Source organism: Sminthopsis crassicaudata, chromosome 3 (genome assembly GCF_048593235.1).
Source record: "Sminthopsis crassicaudata isolate SCR6 chromosome 3, ASM4859323v1, whole genome shotgun sequence".
NCBI classification, from domain to species: domain Eukaryota; kingdom Metazoa; phylum Chordata; class Mammalia; order Dasyuromorphia; family Dasyuridae; genus Sminthopsis; species Sminthopsis crassicaudata.
In genome coordinates this window covers 566,556,487-566,575,927 of record NC_133619.1, presented here as the reverse complement: position 1 = coordinate 566,575,927, position 19,441 = coordinate 566,556,487, and the positions used below count along the sequence as shown (strand labels likewise).

The 19,441-nt window shown below is 34.6% G+C and overlaps 1 protein-coding gene across 3 annotated transcripts in view; it reads left to right on the top strand.

The window, feature by feature from the left end:
* RCBTB1 (RCC1 and BTB domain containing protein 1) overlaps positions 1-19,441 on the top strand; it is a 55,102-nt gene that overhangs the window by 32,903 nt on the left and 2,758 nt on the right. The window contains exons 7-12 of one of the 3 annotated variants that reach the window (XM_074304760.1): positions 163-305; positions 2,141-2,331; positions 3,119-3,245; positions 10,883-11,034; positions 11,546-11,676; positions 17,916-18,026. In XM_074304760.1, coding sequence (XP_074160861.1) covers positions 163-305; positions 2,141-2,331; positions 3,119-3,245; positions 10,883-11,034; positions 11,546-11,676; positions 17,916-18,026 — 855 coding nt within the window. Of the gene's footprint in view, positions 1-162; positions 306-2,140; positions 2,332-3,118; positions 3,246-10,882; positions 11,035-11,545; positions 11,677-17,915; positions 18,189-19,441 lie in introns of those variants that run through there. The other 2 variants (XM_074304758.1, XM_074304757.1) reach the window with 2 other exon arrangements.

The following is a 19,441-nucleotide window of genomic DNA, read 5'->3' as shown; positions in this document are numbered from 1 at the left end:
ATGTTATCTATTAGTTTTAATCAGCAGCAGATGGTTTCCCATGTTGGATGGATGTTTTGCAACAATAAACTGGCTAAAATTTTTAAGTAGATAATTTCCTCCTCTTTCCCCTCTTCCCTTTCCATTTTCCTGTATATAGTAACCCTTTAAATTTACTTGCAGATTGTCTGCGGCTATGCACACACACTAGCACTAACAGATGAGGGCTTGCTGTATGCCTGGGGAGCTAACACTTATGGGCAGCTAGGAACTGGCAATAAAAGTAACCTGCTAAGCCCAGCACAGATCATGGTGGAAAAAGAAAGGTAATGTTGCAATAACCAATTTGTTTTTAGACTGTGTGTGCATTGTGAGCTTGTGTGCTAGAGGTATGTGTATTTTCTTTTTTGATCTGTTTGTATCATTTTTGGAACTCATGACTAATGTATTTGTTGGATGCTCTTTGACTTTGAGCAAATGAGGATCTTTGTCAGCCAGGATGATCTTGGATGTGAGTGTCTATAAAACTTTTTGAAGTTATCAGCATATGTCACTGGATTTTATAAAGTTCTTGTGTTTTAGAAACATAAATTAGAAACATATATATCCTTAATAAAAAGAAAATAGATTTAGGTTAAAATGTTTGCCAGCAATGATTCCTATTGAAAAATCTGACATTTGAAGGAATTTAACAAACTTCAGAGACAAAAATTCATTGCACAGTAGATAGGGCAATTAAGGAAATGTTTTGAAAAAAAGAGATGTAGTAGTTTTCAACCACTTAGAAAATTTTACAGACTCTCTAGTCAAAGCGATGTAACTTATACATTTCTATATTTATATATAATCAGAGAAATTTAACTTAGCTTTGTAGTATTATCTTATACCTGTAAAATTGAAGAGGGTTACAAATGGTAGAAATTAGGACTAGCCCATTCATTGGGGAATTAAGTATGTTATTAACACTACTTTATTTTGAAAATAAATATGGCATTTTATAATTAAAGCTCAAAGTCTTCATGCTCTGTGACCCTAATGATCCTACTATTCAAACTGTATGATAAGGATGCAGTTAACAGGGAAAAGAGACGATTCATCTCTACAAAAATACTAATGACGTTATTTGTGATAACAACAATTAAGAATGGCTAAATAAATTTCAAATATAAGAATATTAATCCTTATGTTAATATTATTTCACAAACAATAAAGAATACAAATTGAAAGAATATAACATGGAAAAATATGTGAATTGAAGTAAGCAGCCCTGGCTACACTTATATAAAACAATAATCTTAATTAGCAACAGATCCCTGAAAAGTAGGCGTAAGTAGGACATTTTTGTTATTGTTTTATTGAAGTTAATAGACACATTTCTCTCTCTTTTTCAATATATTTACTTCTTTCAAAAGAAGGAAATTAGGGACCTATCCTATCTGATAATTCAAAATGAAATGCAGACTTTTTTTTCAGTCAAATAGTGTACTATCTTAATATGTGCTTTCAGCAATGAATTTCATGTACCTCTCTGAATTAATGTGTAGTTCTTGTTTAACATGGATTATTGTCTTTCTTTGCTATATCGTTGTGTTTTTAAGGTATCTTGAAGTTTTGGGGGTTTTTTGGCTACAATTTTGCTTAGAATGAACATTTTTAAACTAATGACTTTGGGTTTTATCTTTGCTGGATATTGATGTTGGATTTTTAGAGCATGTGGGCATGTTTCTTTTTTAAGAACTGGAAGTTCACTAATCAGACAGCCACTCTGGGCCAAAACTTATCAATCAAATGAACTATTTGACCTCTCTGATGGAGAACTTGGTTTATATTTAATATGTAGATATCTCCTAAGTCATGGTTGCTGTCTTCCAAATACCTCATTTGGAATAACTTGTGCACCTTCCTTTTAGCTAATTTTTCTAAAAATACATCAAACACAGTCCTTATTATTCACTTAATCCTAACATAATGTTGGGAGGAAGATGAGAGAAATATTTCTTTTCTTAGCCTGTGCACTGGTTCATTTGATGCTTGAAATTGTATCTGCCTGTGGCCTATTTTGTGACCCAGGTATTCCAGGCATGAACTTGAGTGAGCCTGTGTGGTGTTTCAGGTTGCCATGGAAAACAAGTTGTGCATTTCTCTCTTGTCACATCCTTAGGGTGGTTGAGATTGCAGCCTGCCATTCAGCACACACCTCGGCAGCCAAGACCCAGGGGGGCCATGTGTACATGTGGGGCCAGTGTCGGGGCCAGTCGGTGATTCTTCCTCACCTTACCCACTTCTCCTGCACAGACGATGTGTTCGCTTGCTTTGCCACCCCTGCTGTGACTTGGCGCCTTCTGTCTGTAGGTGAGAGAGACTTATGAATAAACTTGCTGCCTGCTTTGAAAAGGTCTCTCTTATAGAGCATCTGTATTCTCATGTGTCTTTTTTAAAGTGAAATGTGGGTTCAGTTCTTTTTATTGTTTTTGGTATCTTACAAAACAACTTTGTATATCAGGTTCTATTTACGGCATGTGGAATAATTCTTTAAGTTTCCCATTTTTAAAGGTCTTTTTATATTACACTTTACATTTTAGTCAGGAAGAAATGAGAACATAAACCAGATTAGCAATAGGGATGTGACAGAGACTGCAGAGATAGAATCACTAGGATTTGGAAACGAACTACTTTAGGAAACGAGAGAGAGTACTTTGTCAAAGGTGATTCCAAGATCTTAAGTCTGAGTGCTTTTGTGCTACTGATGAGAATACACATTTGTGTTTTGGCATTGTGGACATTAGGTCTTGAATTGAAGGTTCTAACTACATCTAGCAAAGATCAGACCAATGAGGAAAGAAGAATAATGCTTCTTGACATTTGAGCCAAGGAGAAATTCTGGTCTAAGACTGTCTCATCGCCTTGTTTCATTCTGTAATAATTGCCCATTGTTTTCAAATATGGGACTAGAATTTGGACTTAGCAGATGCTTATCTAAAATATTTGAAAGAATTTGTCCATTGTCTTAGTAATCTTAGAAAACCAAATGGAGCTCTCCACTTAGATCTGTTCTGTTCCTGTACAATGATCAGTAATGTATTTTTAGATTATACATTTTATATAATTATACATTATGTGGTTGGCTTATTCTCTGCAGAGCATGAAGACTTTCTGACAGTTGCAGAATCATTGAAGAAAGAGTTTGATAGTCCAGATACTGCAGATCTGAAGTTCCGAGTGGATGGAAAATACATTTATGTCCATAAAGCCGTTTTAAAAATCCGGTATGGTCATGTAAGCTCTAGCAAGCGAATAACTATATTGCAGAATTGTTTAAATTTTTTGCTATTTCAGGATTTGGGGCTTTTTTAAGTTTCCATTTAATTTTTAGTCTGTTTTCCATTTTATTGCATGTACTTTTTATTGCATCATGATCTGAAAAAAATACATTTGTTATTTCTGCCTTTCTACATTTGATTGAGGGTTTTAATGCCCTAATACATGATCAGTTTTTGTATAGGTTCCATGAACTGCCAAGAAAAAAAGTATATTTCTTTCTGTCTCCATTCAATTTTCACCAAAGATAACTAGAATAGTCTTGCTGTCTATTTCTTCTTGCATCTCTCTTAGCTTCTCCTCTAAGAATCTGGATGCTATGTTTAGTATTAACATTGCTTCATTATCTGTGATACTCTTTAGTAGGATATAATTTCTTTCTTATCTCTTTTAATTAGATCTATCTTTGCTTTTGCCTGATCTGAGTTCAGAATCACTATCCCTGTTTTTTTTTTTTTTTAAACTTCATCTGAAGCATAATAGATTCTGCTCTAGCCTTTTACTTTAATTTTGAGTGTATTATTTTCTTCAGTTACTTTTTTAGCTGCTTTTGTATTTGGTCAATTGAATTTTTAAATGAGTTGTTTTGTTCATTGCATTTTCCCCCCATTTCACATATTGTGTTTTTTGGTGAATTGGTTTCTTTTTCATATCTATTTTGTAAGGAGTTGCATACTTTTCCCATTTCACCAAATCTGTTTTGTAGGGAGGTATATGCTTTTTTCCATTTCTTCAAATCTATTTTGTAGGGAATTATATGCTTTTCCCATTTCATCATTCTTATTTTTAAAGAAGTTTTCTTCAGGTAATTTCTGTTTTTCCTTTTTCATACTCTCTTGCAAAGATATCATTTCCTTTCCCCATTTTTTTCTAATTTTCTTTTAAGATCCTTTTTGAAATCTTCCAAGAAATCCTTGTGAAATGGGGACCAACTCATATCTTCCTTTGAGGCTTCATCTGGCATTGATTTGCTTTTAGGAACCTCTGGATTTGAGGTCTATTCTTTTCTCTCTCCATAAAAGCTGTCTATGGTCAGAGTACTTTTTGCTTTTTTTTCTCATATTTTTTAAAAGATTGAGTTCTGCTCTTGAGGCAAAGGGGCAACAGCCACTTTACTTTGCCCTTGGGCTGGTGTTCTGACTTGGTATTGGGCATTCATGACTAAGGCCCAAGTTCCTCCAGGGATCAGTGGCTTACAGTTTGCCTTTTGTATTTGCTTTTGGGTGTTTTGCAACAAATCTGCTAAACTACCTGCTTGCAGCCAGCTCAGAGTAGCCTAAGAGGCTCACAGAAGATTCCCTGGCAGACACTACAGTGCCCTGGCTCCCCACTGCAGCTCTTTGCCCTAGATTCTCTGTGCTGTGGTCTGGGTTCCACAGACTGTTCTCCTGTCTGATTGAAACAGATCTGTTCTGAAGTTCTTCCAAAGAATCTTCTTTTGGAAATGTGTTGTACTCCAAATATTTGTGGGTTCTGTGACTCCAAAACCAATTTAAAGGCTTAACCTGCTATTGGTTTGAGGGAAAGGTCAGAGGAGGTCAGATCGAGACATGTCTGCTTTCTACCATCTTGGCTCTGCCTCCTGTGTGGTGCTTCTTTTGAGAATATTGATATCCAACATTTAGACAAGCACGCTGTTGTACAGGTCAACCCTTAAAATTTTTTCTCTCTGTCTTTGTTTTGACATCATAGCAATTTCTGGAAACCTTCCTTCTAGTCCACTCCTAAATTAAATCCTTCCCTTTTATCAAAGTAAAACAATTAAGCAAAATTTTTAAAAAATAAGCAAAAAAATCCCTAAAACCAAGCTATATGGTGACCATATTTGGCAGTGTACACAACACACTTTTCTAGTTACATTCCCATCTCTCTGTTAATGAGAGATCGTGTGAGTTTTACCCATTTTTGCTAATTGTAAATAAAATTTTACTTTTTAATTTAGAGGTAGGATGATATTGCATATGCATTTTATGTCTGAGGTAATTTTCCCTGTGTCTTTATAGAATTGTGGGAATTGTGTTTCTCATTGGGGAAGATTTAGGATTTAAGGGAACAAGAAAGGAAAGCCTTTGTTTCATTGGATTACTGGTCTTAAAAGAAGGACAAAGAGTGTAATCAGTGTGGTAGTTAGAGGGAATGGATTGAGAAAAGCAATATGAAAACCTTAGTAATTACTTTCTTAGAAAAAGTATGGCTGTTGGACTTTTCAGATGAAATACCATTCTTTTTATCTTAATTTTTTAAAAGAACAGAATTAAGGGGCAGCTAGATGGCACAGTGGATAGAGCACCAGCCCTGAAGTCAGGAGGACCCGAGTTCAAATCTGGTCTCAGACACTTAACACTTCCTACTATGTGACCCTGGGCAAGTCACTTAACCCCAACTGCCTCAGCCAAAAAAAAAAAAAAAAAAAGAACAGAATTATATTTCAATTTAAGCCCTCATAGGAAAACTTATACTGAAGTAATTTAGTGAGTGTAAGTGCTTGAGTAATCTATGTACCAACAAAGATGCCAGCTCTTTTGATTTTACTGAAGCAGTTTTTCACTAAGTGATCAACGTATTGAAGATGAGCCTCTCTGAACTTTGTTTAAATGAAAGTTTAAGTAAAACCCATTTTACTGCTAGACTGTGCTTGAAGTCTTTCTGCTTAACATAGTTCTGCTAGAACTGGGGCTCCATGAGCATCCCCCTTAACCTCAGTGTTGTTTCTATATCTAAATGAATCATTCAAGAGAAAGTCTAATGAGATATTGGCTATTTACATATCAAAGTTGCTGAGATGCTGAATGTTCTTTTTTTTTTTTTTGCAGCAGCAGCAGCCTTGGGTTATTATAGGTATTGAACATTGCATTTTCTTTCAGATTCACTTCATTTCTTGGTTAGTTTTGTTTAATTGCTTTTTTTTTTTTTTTTTTAATTTCTTTTCTTATTTTTCACAAATGCTGATTCACTGAGTAAGGAAAGGAGGAAACACATTAAGAAATAAATATTTGGTTATGAAAGAAATAGCAGTAACAATTTAAAAAAATTTTCAATCTTTTACAAAGATTCATATTTTGCTTTTCTTTTTTTGCTTTTATAATAAGTTTATTTTTAATACACGTTGCTTTATGAATTGTGTTGAGAGGAAAAATCAGAGCAAAAGGAAAAACCCTGGGGGAAATTTAAAAAAAAAAGTGAACATAACACGAATTGATATACATTCAATCTCTTTTAGCTCTTTTTTTCTGGATGCAGATGGCATTTCCTGTCCAAAGGCTATTGGGATTGCTTTGGATCACTGACCTACTGAGAAGAACCAAACCTTCTATTGTTAATCATTGCACATTCTCATATTTTGCTTTTCTTTAGTGATCTTTGTTGTAGTTTTAAAAAAATTACAAAAAAGCAGTTGAGAGGCTAGTAGGGCAAAGAATTTCAGAGTGTTCAAATGATAGTAACTTTTAATTTAAAACTTAATTTAAGATTGACTAGGAATCCAGACCATCCAGGAAATATTATGTCAAAGGAAAAATGTTTAACTGACTAAAATTCAACCTACATACACCATCTTGTAAGATCAATTATTGCATAATTGGAAACGTATCCACAATGTCTACAATATGAATAATTCACCAGTTCAGCAAACAAAATAAATATGCAGTTCAGATGCTTTGAATTTCTAATTTTCTTTCAATAATTATATTTAATATAATTACTTTAGTTCATGATTCTATAATATTTGAATGTCTCCAAAGGTTTTTCCTCATTACAACTCTGTAAAGTACATAATACTGCAGATATTCTCCCTGCTACAGTGTCACACAGTGGAGAGAGAGCTCCATTTATAATCGGAATGATCTGGGTGCCAAGTCCCACCTCTTCTACCCAGTGAATACGTGACCTTCAGTTATCCACTTACTCTGTGTTCTGAGCACCTCTCAAGACAAAAGTGAGCAGCAAAAGTGATTTTTTTTTCCATTGGTTGAATTTTCTGATTGGGAAGACTCTATACCAGTGAAATTAGAAATCACACACACACATACAAAAACTACTACAGATGATTAAACTGAGACTCTTAAATGTTGTCATGGACCTACAAACCTCCAACTAGGGAAGGATGTAAAAGCATCATTCCAAATCCGATTTCCTTATTCTAAGTTTAATTCTTTATATATTTTTCCCTGCAATCTTCCTTTTAAAAAGAAGCATTTGGAATCTGTCAAATGAGGACAGTCCACCAGCAATTAGTGTTACAGCCTCCAAGGCCACAAGCCTAATTCCCAGTAAAGTTTAGCAGAAGTCATGTTTGCCAAAAATAAATTATGTATGCCTGCCTGTCAGTGTTTACATAATGAAGAATTGATATCTGTATCTAAAGTTAAAGAATTAAAATTAAAAAATTAATTAGAATTAAAAAATTAAAGAAAATATTCTTTGCTTACAAAACAAAAATTGAAAATGCTTTGAAGTACTATGTGCCAGGCATTATGCTATAAGTACTGGGGATATAGATATTTTAAAAATGAGATAATCCTTGCTATCATGAAGCTTATATTTTAATAGGGAAGTGCAGGCCCAGCAAGAGAGCTTTGATCTAGGGGGTTCCACGTATAATTAGTGCAATGTTGTGCCAGAGGTCAGGTGAAATAATAAGCAAACCACACAATGCTCAACAGGACTATGATGTTGATAGCATATTGTGATAGGTGAGGGTGATCTCTTTAGGGGCGAATTCCTTCTCATTTATTGGGTTAGCTTGTTCATTCACTTGGTTCACGTTTTCAAGACAGAGTTCCCAGAGATAGAGCCACCACTGTGGTATTGTACTCATATTCTCTCAGGATTTGGGGGGTAGCTTTATTGAGGAAGAATGCACATTACCTACTTGCCCCTCTCCTGTGCTTCTGCCCATGAACTTTGTTTCCTCATGAACCAAAATGTAACTCATTCATATGATACATGATATTTATGTAACCACTCACAATATTGACGTTTAGACCTTAACTAAAAGAGATAAAAGTAATAATGTCATTGTTCAAAGATAGTGTATAGACAATAAGCTACATTACAATGCATATATAAATCTATATACCACTCTCCCACCAGTGTACTCAATGCTTTTTTCCCACCTAAAGGTTATTTATTTATTTATTTAAAATAGGCTTTTATTTTATCAAATACATGCAGACAGTTTTCAACATTCATCTTTGCAAAAAACTTGTGTTTTAACTTTTTCTCCTTCCCTTATCCCCACCTCCTCTCATACACAGCAAACAATGCAATATATGTTAAACCTGTATAATTCTTCTAAACATACTTCCATATTCGTAATGTTGTACAAGAAAAATCAAATCAACAGGTGAAAAAAACCACAAAAAAGCAAAAATACAACAAAAAGAAAGGTGAAAATATCATACTTTGATCCATATTCAATCTCCATAATTTTCTCTCTGTCTTTGGATAGCTCTTTCCATCTCAAGTCTATTGGAGTTTCCTTGCATCACCTCATTGTTGAGTAGAGCCATCTCTATCACAGTTGATCATCACATAATCTTGTTGTCATGTACAATGTTCTCTTGGTTCTGCTCCCTTCACTCAGCATCAGTTCATGGAAGTCTCTCCAAGCTTTTCTGAATTTATCATGCTGATTGTTTCTTACAGAGCAATAGTATTATACAGCATCTATATGTCCACAATTTGTTCAGCCATTCTCCAATTAATGGGCATCCACTCAGTTTCCAGGTTCTTGCCACTACAAAAAGGGCTGCCACAAACATTTTTGCACATGTGGGTCCCTTTCCCTCCTTTAAGAGTTCTTTGGGATATAAACCCAGTAGAAACACTGCTGGGTCAAAGGGTATGCACAGTTGGATAACTTTTTGAGCATAGTTCCAAATTGTTCTCCAGAATGTTTGGATCCATTCACATTTCTACCAACAATGTATCAGTGTCCCAGTTTTCCCACTTCCTCTCCAACATTCATCATTATCTTTTCCTGTCATTCTAGCCAATCTGACAGGTATGTTGTGGTATCTTAGAGTTGTCTTAATTTGCATTTCTTTGAACAATAGTGATCACCTTTTTATGTGACTAGAAATGGGTTTAGTTTTATCATCTGAAAAATTATCTGTTTATATTCTCTGACCATTTATCAATTTAGAAATAGCTTATAAATTTGGCACTCAGTGTTTTTGATGAGAATTACACAAATACTTGAGGGAGGAACACCCATGTGCTTGGGGCAGCTCATAACTCTGCCATTGGAGTCACTGAGGAACAATTGCACTTCAGGCTCCCTGCTTGTTCCCCCCACTCTTTTCACTGGAACTCAGCATTTACAAACTTTCTCCATTTATAGTCACCCTTAAATATATTTTAGAAAGGGTTTATTTCTCAATATGACTTGTACTTCTTTAAGCTCTTTGGACCGGCCCTCTGGACTCCGCAGAGTGAGCTTCTCACACCCCAGGATACCAGTGTGCACCCAGGACCCAGCTCACAGCAGCATGGTGCTGCAAACAAACTTAGCCACGTCACAGGGCAAAGCTTTTCTTTTTCAAGCCCCAAGTGGCCGCAGAAGGCAATTGTGCCCCTTAGACAAGCTTCTCTTGTCAGCATAAAATAGCAGGTACCACTGAAGTTCTTGGCCAAGGAAATCAGTTGTCTTTCCATCGTGCTTAGCACAATGCCCTGCACATAGGACCTAATAATCTTGACTGGTTGGTCAGTGAACAATCATTTAGCTCAAGTTTGCTTTCTGGTATTTGCTTCTGGCTGCTTTGGAGGACACAGGAACATTTCAGTCCTAATGTTAGGCCTTTCACTTCTTTTCTTGTTACCCAGCATTCTGCTATATTCTTTGATTTAATTAAGAACCTTCTATAGCTCATTGACTCACCTTAAAAATTTACAATCCTTTTTCAGTTGTTATCAATTGTTTTCAAATTGTTTGACTCTTAATGATTTGGGAGGGCAGGAGTGAAATTTGCTCCTTACATTTCAAATATAGCATCCTTTTAAAATCACTCTGGTCTTTCTTTAATTATAAAAGTTATATATAAATTAGTTGACATTAATCTTGAAGCTCTTCAAAATGGTTGATAAAGGTTTTATCTACAGTGAAACTGTTCTTTTTCATTCATAGTTTCCCTTTCTCTGCCTTTTTAATAGAACATAACATTTACATAGAAATGAAGCATCATTTTACATCATTCACAAATTGAGTATCTAGAGTTGCATCTGAAAGCCATTTTTCCTTATTCAAATAATTAATAGTTAAGTTCTTTTTCTTTTAGGTATCAAAATATTCATAACAACAGCAGTAATATTTTTATCTGTTGTTAGTTAATATAAATCTTTTTCTTTATTAAAAATTTTTTTTCTGCCCTTTTTATAATGTAACTGAAGTACATGAAAAGGGTTTTAAAGGGACAAAGTACCTTACACAGGGATGCCAAGACAGATGGCTGGGTGAGATGTGAAGCTAAGTCAAGACTCATAATTGAAAAGGAAAAGCTTTAAGGATTTTTTTTATGTTTTGTGTATGATTGTCCTCCCCATCCCCTTTTCTTGGTTGGTTAATTTTGTTTTTTGTTTTTAGATGTGAACATTTTCGAACTATGTTCCAGTCTTACTGGAATGAAGACATGAAAGAGGTGATAGAAATAGACCAGTTTTCTTACCCAGTGTATCGTGCCTTTCTCCAGTACCTTTATACAGACACAGTTGACTTGCCACCTGAAGATGCTATTGGTATGTCATCTGTGTTTGGCCTATCTAAATTGCATGTTAAAGAAACACTTTCTTGTGGGTATTTTATAGCCTTGAGATAGGTAAAACTTAATATTGAAGATTTCTTTTTAAAACATTAATTTTTTGGAATTGTTGATGTAAATGATGCTGTTAAACACGGACTAATGGTTATATTTAAATATAGATGTGGGCTTATTAATTCTACAGTCCAAAATAGTTCATTCAGATTTGGAACAACAATAGGCGGGGTTAGGTTTAGGAAAGGAATATCTGAAACCTTATAAACAAAAGGAGAAAAATTATTTCTAGTTTGAGAGAAACTGTTTAGTTTGTTCAAAGCACAGAGGTGGGAAGGGGATTGCAGGAGTTATATATTTAAGAAAATAAAGAAAAAGCTACCCTTTTAAAAATCATGCTGACTTGCCTCTGTTCAGTTAAAATAAAATAATTGCATGAATTTAGGTGGATTTGATTAATCCTTTCTACTCTTCTTCCTTACCTTTCATTTTAGGTCTTTTGGATTTGGCTACATCTTACTGTGAAAATAGATTGAAAAAACTTTGTCAGCACATCATCAAGCGAGGGATTACTGTGGAGAATGCCTTTTCATTGCTCTCTGCTGCAGTCAGATACGATGCAGAGGTAACCTCACAGGGAACCCTGAGCACCTAGTGTGGCAGCTGGTGTGTTTTCCCCTTCTTCTGTTCTCTATGGGACTGAGAAGCATGATGAGGCAGCCTCATTTTAGCCTAGAGTCAGAAAAATTTAATTCCTCAACTGCTGACTAGCAAGTAAATTCAGCCGTGCTTCATCATGACATGGATAATTTTGATTTGCCCTTTAGAATTAATTTATTTAAAGTATTTTCCATCTGATTTCATTTTTAACCAAAAAGAGAATAACAAATAATGACCTACTACAATCATTGTAGATATCCAGTAGATTGAGGCACAAAATATCAAGCCTAAGCAAATTTAAAGGATAGTGTATTTGAAATCCAAGATCTACTTCTAATATAACATGCTAGACCATTCCTGCCCAAAGCATGAGCCCTATTTGTGAATCTATTTTTCTGCTAAAAACAAAACAAAACAAACAAAAAAAAACTTTATCACTGTCTAATGACTGATTAACTATTTTAAAAGAATTTTTCTGTGAATCCCTTTTTTAGGCTTTGTAGCAGACAGGCTCCTATGTTATATTGGTTATTTATAATGAGAGAAAACTCTATCCACTGTACCACCTAGTTGTCCTGAGAGAAAACTAAAAATAGTTATCTGGAAGATGAAATAGTTTTCTTCTGTAAAATGAAGTATTTTAAAAAGTCACTCTTATGCAGCTGTTTTTCCTTATATTTGCAGTCATAGCATAGTGGAGCTAAAAGGGACTTAACAGATCATTTAAGTCATCTCATTTTATAAAAGAGATAGGGGCCAAAGAAAAATAACTTGCCTGACATTTTACAGTTCATTAAGCCAAGCCTTAAGGAATATACATTGAATATGAAAATTTATCCATTCTTCATTATATTTAGAAGTTATTGAGTTTTAATATGAATAGATTGCTGACTTCTATGAAAAAAAGCTGCATGGGATAATTCTAAAGATAATGTGGCTAGAAACATGTAGCAGAAGGGAAATTATACATTTGACATCTTTGCCAATATCGTCCCCTGTATTTCTGAAACATTATTATATTTAGGTTTGATTCTTTTTGAATTGTTTTATAAGTATTTTGATGTTTTGGTTTGGCTGACTTTCAAGTCCTAAAGTGGTTGGAGTCACCACCAAATCCAGTAATTTTCCATTAAAAAAATAATAAAGCATTAACTAGAATGCCTTAAGTAGCATTTCTTTTATTCAGTATTCACCATGCAAAATTCAGTCATTTTACCAAAAAAGTAACTTTTTATTATGTATGTACGTTCATTTTATGACAGGAAAGCTTTGCTGACTCAGTAAAACTTAATTTTAAAATTCTTCATCTAGTAAACTTTGATACAGGTCTCTCTTCCTGCCTCCTTTTTTTGGGAGGGTGAGATGGTAGAACATCAAAAGGTTTAACATGGCAGAAAGAAAAAGCCTGAACAACTAGTGTATTTATATTTTTATTTTCATAAAGTTATTGCTGCTGCTCTTTTAAACAGTTGTTGAGATAATTTTGAAATATATGTGTGCAGATAAAAATCAGTATGACATATTGAAATGAGTTCTTATGAAGAGCTATAGGCTCTTCACTGCCTAAATTCTTCAGCATAGAATGGAACTATTAAAAATAGATTCATAAGAACTTTTATATTTGGCAACCTTTTTTTTTTTTTTTTTTTTTTTTTTAAGATTTATTCTTGTCTGCATGTGAGCAAAACACACCCTCTAAGAAGGTCTTAATCATCATTATAAATCTATAAGCCCTGTTTTTAAAACTATATTAAATTTCTTTGCTTTTATCATCAAGGAATTTTGGGGTTAAGCATATATTTTAAACCTATGAGAGAGTTGGATAATAGCTATAAGAATATAGAATATCTGTTCATTTCTCTAGCTTCCTTATACTATTGATATCTCTACTTATTTTTCTTAAGAACTTACTCTTTAAGGAATATTTTACAGATGAGGAAAGGGAGTCCCAAGGAGGCGATTTGACTTGTCCAAGGTCTTGCAAGTAGTGAGAATCAGGTGGGATTTAAGTCCAGAGCCAGTGTTTGGTTTTTGCTTGTTCCGTTGTATCTCTACAGGTTTTGCTTTCAGTAGAAAGAAGGAAATATAAGAGTTTATTCAGAGATGTTAAGTTTTGTTTTTTTTTTTCCTTTGGGATCTGGGTATTGAGAATTCTTGCCCTTGACCCTGTGATCCAGCTTTTTTTTTAAGTCTCTCAAAGATCTAGATGACTATTTTCACACAACTATCTTGATTTACTATGTCTCTATATGGGAGATAAAAAAAAAAAGACTCTCTCTCTTAACTCCAGAAAAAAAGAATCACTAGGGACTGAAAATATTTTTTATTCTTATTATGTCTAGTGCTTTGAAAGGAATTCGAGTTGCAGGTTTTCCCTGCATATTTAAAAATTATAGCTAGCCATTCCACCAAGTTGTTGGCTCAGTTACCAAAGTTGTCAGTGGACAAAGGATACACTTATAATATTCTTGTCCACATCTGACATGTTACAGAGATTACACATGTGGTTTTTCCAAGCCCTTTCCAAGGTACTTTCATGTTAATAGTCTTAATAATCAGTTGTTTGTGTTGTAGCTATAAAGGGAAAAGGATTGAGGACTGAGGTCAAAGCTGTACTGAGGTCATGTTACTAGCTATTTAATGGAAGACCATTGTTTTTAGCATTAGGGACTGAAAATATATTGCATTTTCTTGTTTTCTAAATAAAGGAAAGATAGTTTTTCTTTTATGATCCAAAATACCTTTAGTAATTTAGGAAATGAAATTAGGTTGTAGACATGGTGAAAACAGAGTAATGTCCAATTATTTGACAGAATGAAGAATTTTGTTTTACTGTCTTTGGATTTGAAATAAAGTTATAGATTATGTCAAGAGTATATTTTAAATAAAAGCTTTTTATCCCTCTCCTCAGTATCTGGAAATTACCAAGGAAATTGTTATCTAGGAAATTTGAAGTAGCTTTTCCAACTTCTGGACAATTGAAAGTAACAAATGATTTGATGATTTTATCTACTTGACGTTGGCTGTTTTATAACACTTTCTACTGTGATATTCAGTATAAGATTAGTTTGTATTTCCTAAGTATCAGAATAACTAATAATAATAAATAAGGTTGTATTCTGAGAACAGTGTGTATTATTAATTAATTGCAAGATCCCATTATGGCTTCTCCTTTCTCCTCACTTAAAAAAATCATGTTGCAGGTTATAAAAATGCATCAACTTTTATCTTGAACCGTAAAAAAAAATCCCAAATGAATAAGATTTCCTTGTCCTTGGAACTATAAGTATGATACTTGTGAAATTCACGGAAGGTTTGTGTATTGCTGTGCCTTATCAAAAGCAGTCTCTCTTGTTTGGGTAGCAGTACCTTGTTAAAACAAGAGGGAAGATCTGTTCATTTCTAGATTTAAAGGAAAAAATGATGCTTGTAAATAAGGAACCATCTTCACTGCCATCACCCCAAATCTGTTTCTCACTCCTTCTTCCCTTGCTTCCAAAGAAGAGATTATGCCTCCAGAAGAAATATAGTTATCTCATTCCTATGTCAGTGGCAAATAGGCTTAGCAGGGAACGGTCCATCCTTTGTTCTGCCTAAGCCACAAGCCAAAAGAATGTGCTACTCGAAATATACCAGCATAGTTCACTTTCTGTCTCTGAAGTATTGTATTCTTTTTCTTTAATAGTAGTGTAAGTTACCCTAATCATGAATCTCCAAAATAAAATAAAGTCTTTGGGGAATTAAAATCCATATTTTTGTGATTCTGCAGTACATGTGCTATAAACTTTTTTCTTAAATTCCAGAATACAGAAAACCTGCCAGTTCAGATGAATAGGCAGGGTGGGGTGAGGAGGAAGAGGGTAGCAAAAAGGACAAAGCTAATATGAACTATTTAATACTTTAAAATGCAGACAAAGATGAGCCTTCTAAAAAAGGTCACTAAACATGAATCTATTTTTAATAGTTCCATTCTGTGCGGAAGAATTTGAGATTATTCTTTCAAGTAGGAGAAGCTGTCTACCTGAAAAAGTTTAGTCTGTTAATTTGCTTGGCAGTCTTTTCTTTCTTTTTTTTTTTTAATAATGGGAAGCTTTTATCCACATGGTCATGAATTCTCAATCAGTGCAATTTGAGTTAATGAGAGTTTTACTGAACTAGATATTCAGCTTTCTCTCTCTTTTTATTACTGGAAATTATACAATTCAGACATAGCATTTTGAAAAAGAAAGCCATCGTTTAAAAAATGACAAAGTTTGGAAAATAGCTTTAAAATTCACGAGTGATTGAGGAGAACTACCACATTTGGCGCTTAATCCATGGATTATAAGTCTGTCTGGAGAAACTCGTTTTCTATTTATGTGAGTCTATTTCCATTCCTATTTCTGTTTATTTGGGGGAGGGCAATAGTCTCTCCTTGGAATGTGATTCCTAACAGCATGTTCTACGTCTTTGGGAATCTTGCTTTGGGTGCTCTCATGGACTCCCTGATTCAACTGTCCTTTCCATGCAGACAACTCCCAAGTGTCCAAGGGCATTCTGCACTTCCATCCAGTCATTTCTTTGTGAGCTCCTGTGATTTCAGTGGTATAGGGCATTACTTTTGAGGAAGTTTGCCAGTGCAGGATCAGCAGCTCATTTACAACTGGAGAATATTTTAGGGTTACCTTCACAGAAGTTAATGGATTTGCTCAGGATCACATAGCCAACACTGAGCAGAGGCTAGACTTGAACCCTTTTCTTTTGGACTCCAAGGAAGTCTTCTCAGCTCTCTACTATGCTTTTGTGATTCCCTTTGTTTACTTTTTACAGAACTAATTTTTTTTTTCTGTATTGGTCTATGGGTGTTGTTTTTCTATAGACAGAGAATGTACATCTTACAGTTTAGTTCTTAATCCAGCTTAATAATACATTCTGCTTGGCTTTGTATTCAGCTGTACAATAACAATCAAATTATAAATTTATACTTCAGTCTCTTGGATCCAAAGTCCTCCTATTAACATAAGAGTAATTCTGGACCAAAGTGCATTTGGTTTAGAAAAACCTGGCTTCAGACATCACTGAGCTAATACAAATAAGAGTTTGGGGAACAAAAATAGCTGGCACTGTTTAAATTTTGGAAGCTATATTTACTGGATAGGTTTCTGTGGTAAATGTGTTGTTTATCTATCAGCTAGGTCAGAGTGACCCTTTGTAGATATTTGCCTGCAGGACTCTCAGGAAAACAGAGGGATTTTCACTAGTTATTTCTTCAGCTCAGGACCCATATCTCTGTGCAAGATAAACAGTGGTTATCAGATGGTTTGGAACACAGATTTGTGATGTGTATTGTGTGGTTTTTGTTCTTTGCATACATGCCCATATTCTGTCATTTATAGGACTCATTTTTTAATTTGAAAGATTCCACTTTATAAGTCATGGTATCATGGATCTAGACTGGAAGGGAGGTCAGTCCAATCCCCTAATTTTATGGTATAGAAACTGAGAAATTTTGGTACCTTACCCAAAGTCATATAAATAAGAGATGTCAGAAGCAGGATTCTGGGTCCATTGCTTATCATAAAGTATAATCTCTTTTGAGATAATTCCTCTGAAATGCCCTATGGTAATTACTACTTACCTGACAGCTACAATTATCCTATAAGTGTGTTACTGTTTTTACTGACTTGGATAAAACAATTTTGTCTCACTTTTTTTTTAAAACAATTGATATCCTGGGAGGTTTGTTTTTTGAGCTCTAAGAAAACTTAAAGCATCTTCATTTAGGGGTACCTGAAAGCAAAAATTAGTTAGGTACATAATACTTTCTTCAGAATGCCTTTTTACCAATTGTGTGTTTTCTTCATTCCTTTCTTAGTAAAAACCAAAACCTCCCTTCATTTATCTTCTTTGTTCTCTTGTTTAAGGAAAAAACTTGAGTACCTTTCCCAATTTAATTGTCCTTTTGATAACTGAGGAGAAAATATTTATCCAGTATGTTTTCTCTAACAGCTTTTCCTCAACAAAATACATCAAAGAAACCATCTTTTAAAATAAAATAGTGTACTGTATTTTCTCTGCCTTCTTTTTATCATCTGTTTTTGGTTCCTTGTGGGCCTAGGTATTTTAAAATAAATTTCTGGCCTTTTTTGGGGAGGTAAGGGAGGAGAAATAGTTCAACTAAAGCTAATAAAAAGGCTTCTTGTTTTTATTTTTGTGTGTGTCTAGGATTTAGAAGAATTCTGCTTTAAGTTTTGCGTCAATCATTTGACAGAAGTTACACAGACTGCAGCATTTTGGCAAATGGATGGCCCTCTACTAAAGGAATTCATTTCTAAGGCCAGTAAATGTGGAGCCTTTAAGAACTGAAACATGGCTGTGAGTGTGTGTGTGTGTGTGTGTGTGTGTGTGTGTGTGTGTATGTATGTGTTGTGTGTTCTCCAGGGCATTATTGATATGCCCAGTGTGTGCCCTACAGGCTAATGTAATTCTGCAGGTAAAAACAAACATACAGAGAAGTCTCATGAAGAATGTACTATTTTCTCTCTACCCTTTCGACCAGTTCCTGTTGCCAGACTTGCACGTTTTTAAGAGTGACTTTTTCTCACATTTTGACTGGAACATTGGGAAGGGCTGAAAGGTAGCTGTTGCTTCAGTTCCAAAGAGAACCCATGCCTGAAAAGAATGGAAGTCTAGAGCTAGGAAGCCACTTGTTTGGTTTACAGATCATTAACCTTTTGGTGCCAGGCTTGGAGGTGTTTCACAAAATGTTAGAATTTTTCACTAATACGGGACCTCTGAATTCATTTAACTCCTGTGGGTTAACAGGTAACATATCTTTGGTTGAGGTGCTGCACTATTTGTGAGTCCGGTGGAATTACTATGAAGGAACAATTTGGGTTGCTCAAGCTTTTGTGTCTATTCCATCATATATTTGTTTTCCCTGTCTGGTATATGAAAAAAAATTGTTTTTATCAGTGCTTAAAGGAAACTATGCAGTCAGTACTCTACAAGACATATATAAAATGTAAACATATAAAGGTATATGACGATGATTTTAAAGCTCTTAAGATTTAAACCCAAAAGCATAGTAACTTTTGAGCTAACTTTGAAACGATGATGGGTGAGACTGCTTTTGGAAGGCAGGAGGTATTAATTATACTATTAAATCTTCTACAAACTAGGGCTACTACCTTCCCCCTCCCTTGAGGGCCCTCTGTTTTTGGATAACATTTTTACCTTATTGAAGTGGTGCATATTTACACTTAATTGTTTTTAATTTCTAATGTAAATATGTGGACTTGTAAAGGAAAATAATTACATCCTATGTACTTTCAGAAATCCTCTTACTTTCCCAGCCACTAGGTATAATGATTAATTTTCCTCATCAGTTCAGTAAACACATAGGTAGGTGCATGGCCTCAGGCAAGAGGCCTCCAGTTTAAGAACATTAAGCCTCCTGGGAATTGTGAGCGTTCTGGACTGCAGCAGATGAGAAGAAGCAGTTCTTGAGAACTAGTTATCTTGAAAGACTTAATGTAATTTTTCCTAGATCTGTTTTATCTGGCCTAAATCCTCTTGCCATTTGTCAAATTAAATTATGAACTCAGACACATTTTGTGGAATTCTCACCCATTATTGCCTCATATGTAGGATTTTTTTAAATGTAGCATTTTATTTAAGTAGGTGTTCTGTCATTTCTATAAAATATTTAACTTTCAAGTAGTGTTAGGACAGATAAGGAAGCTGCTGAA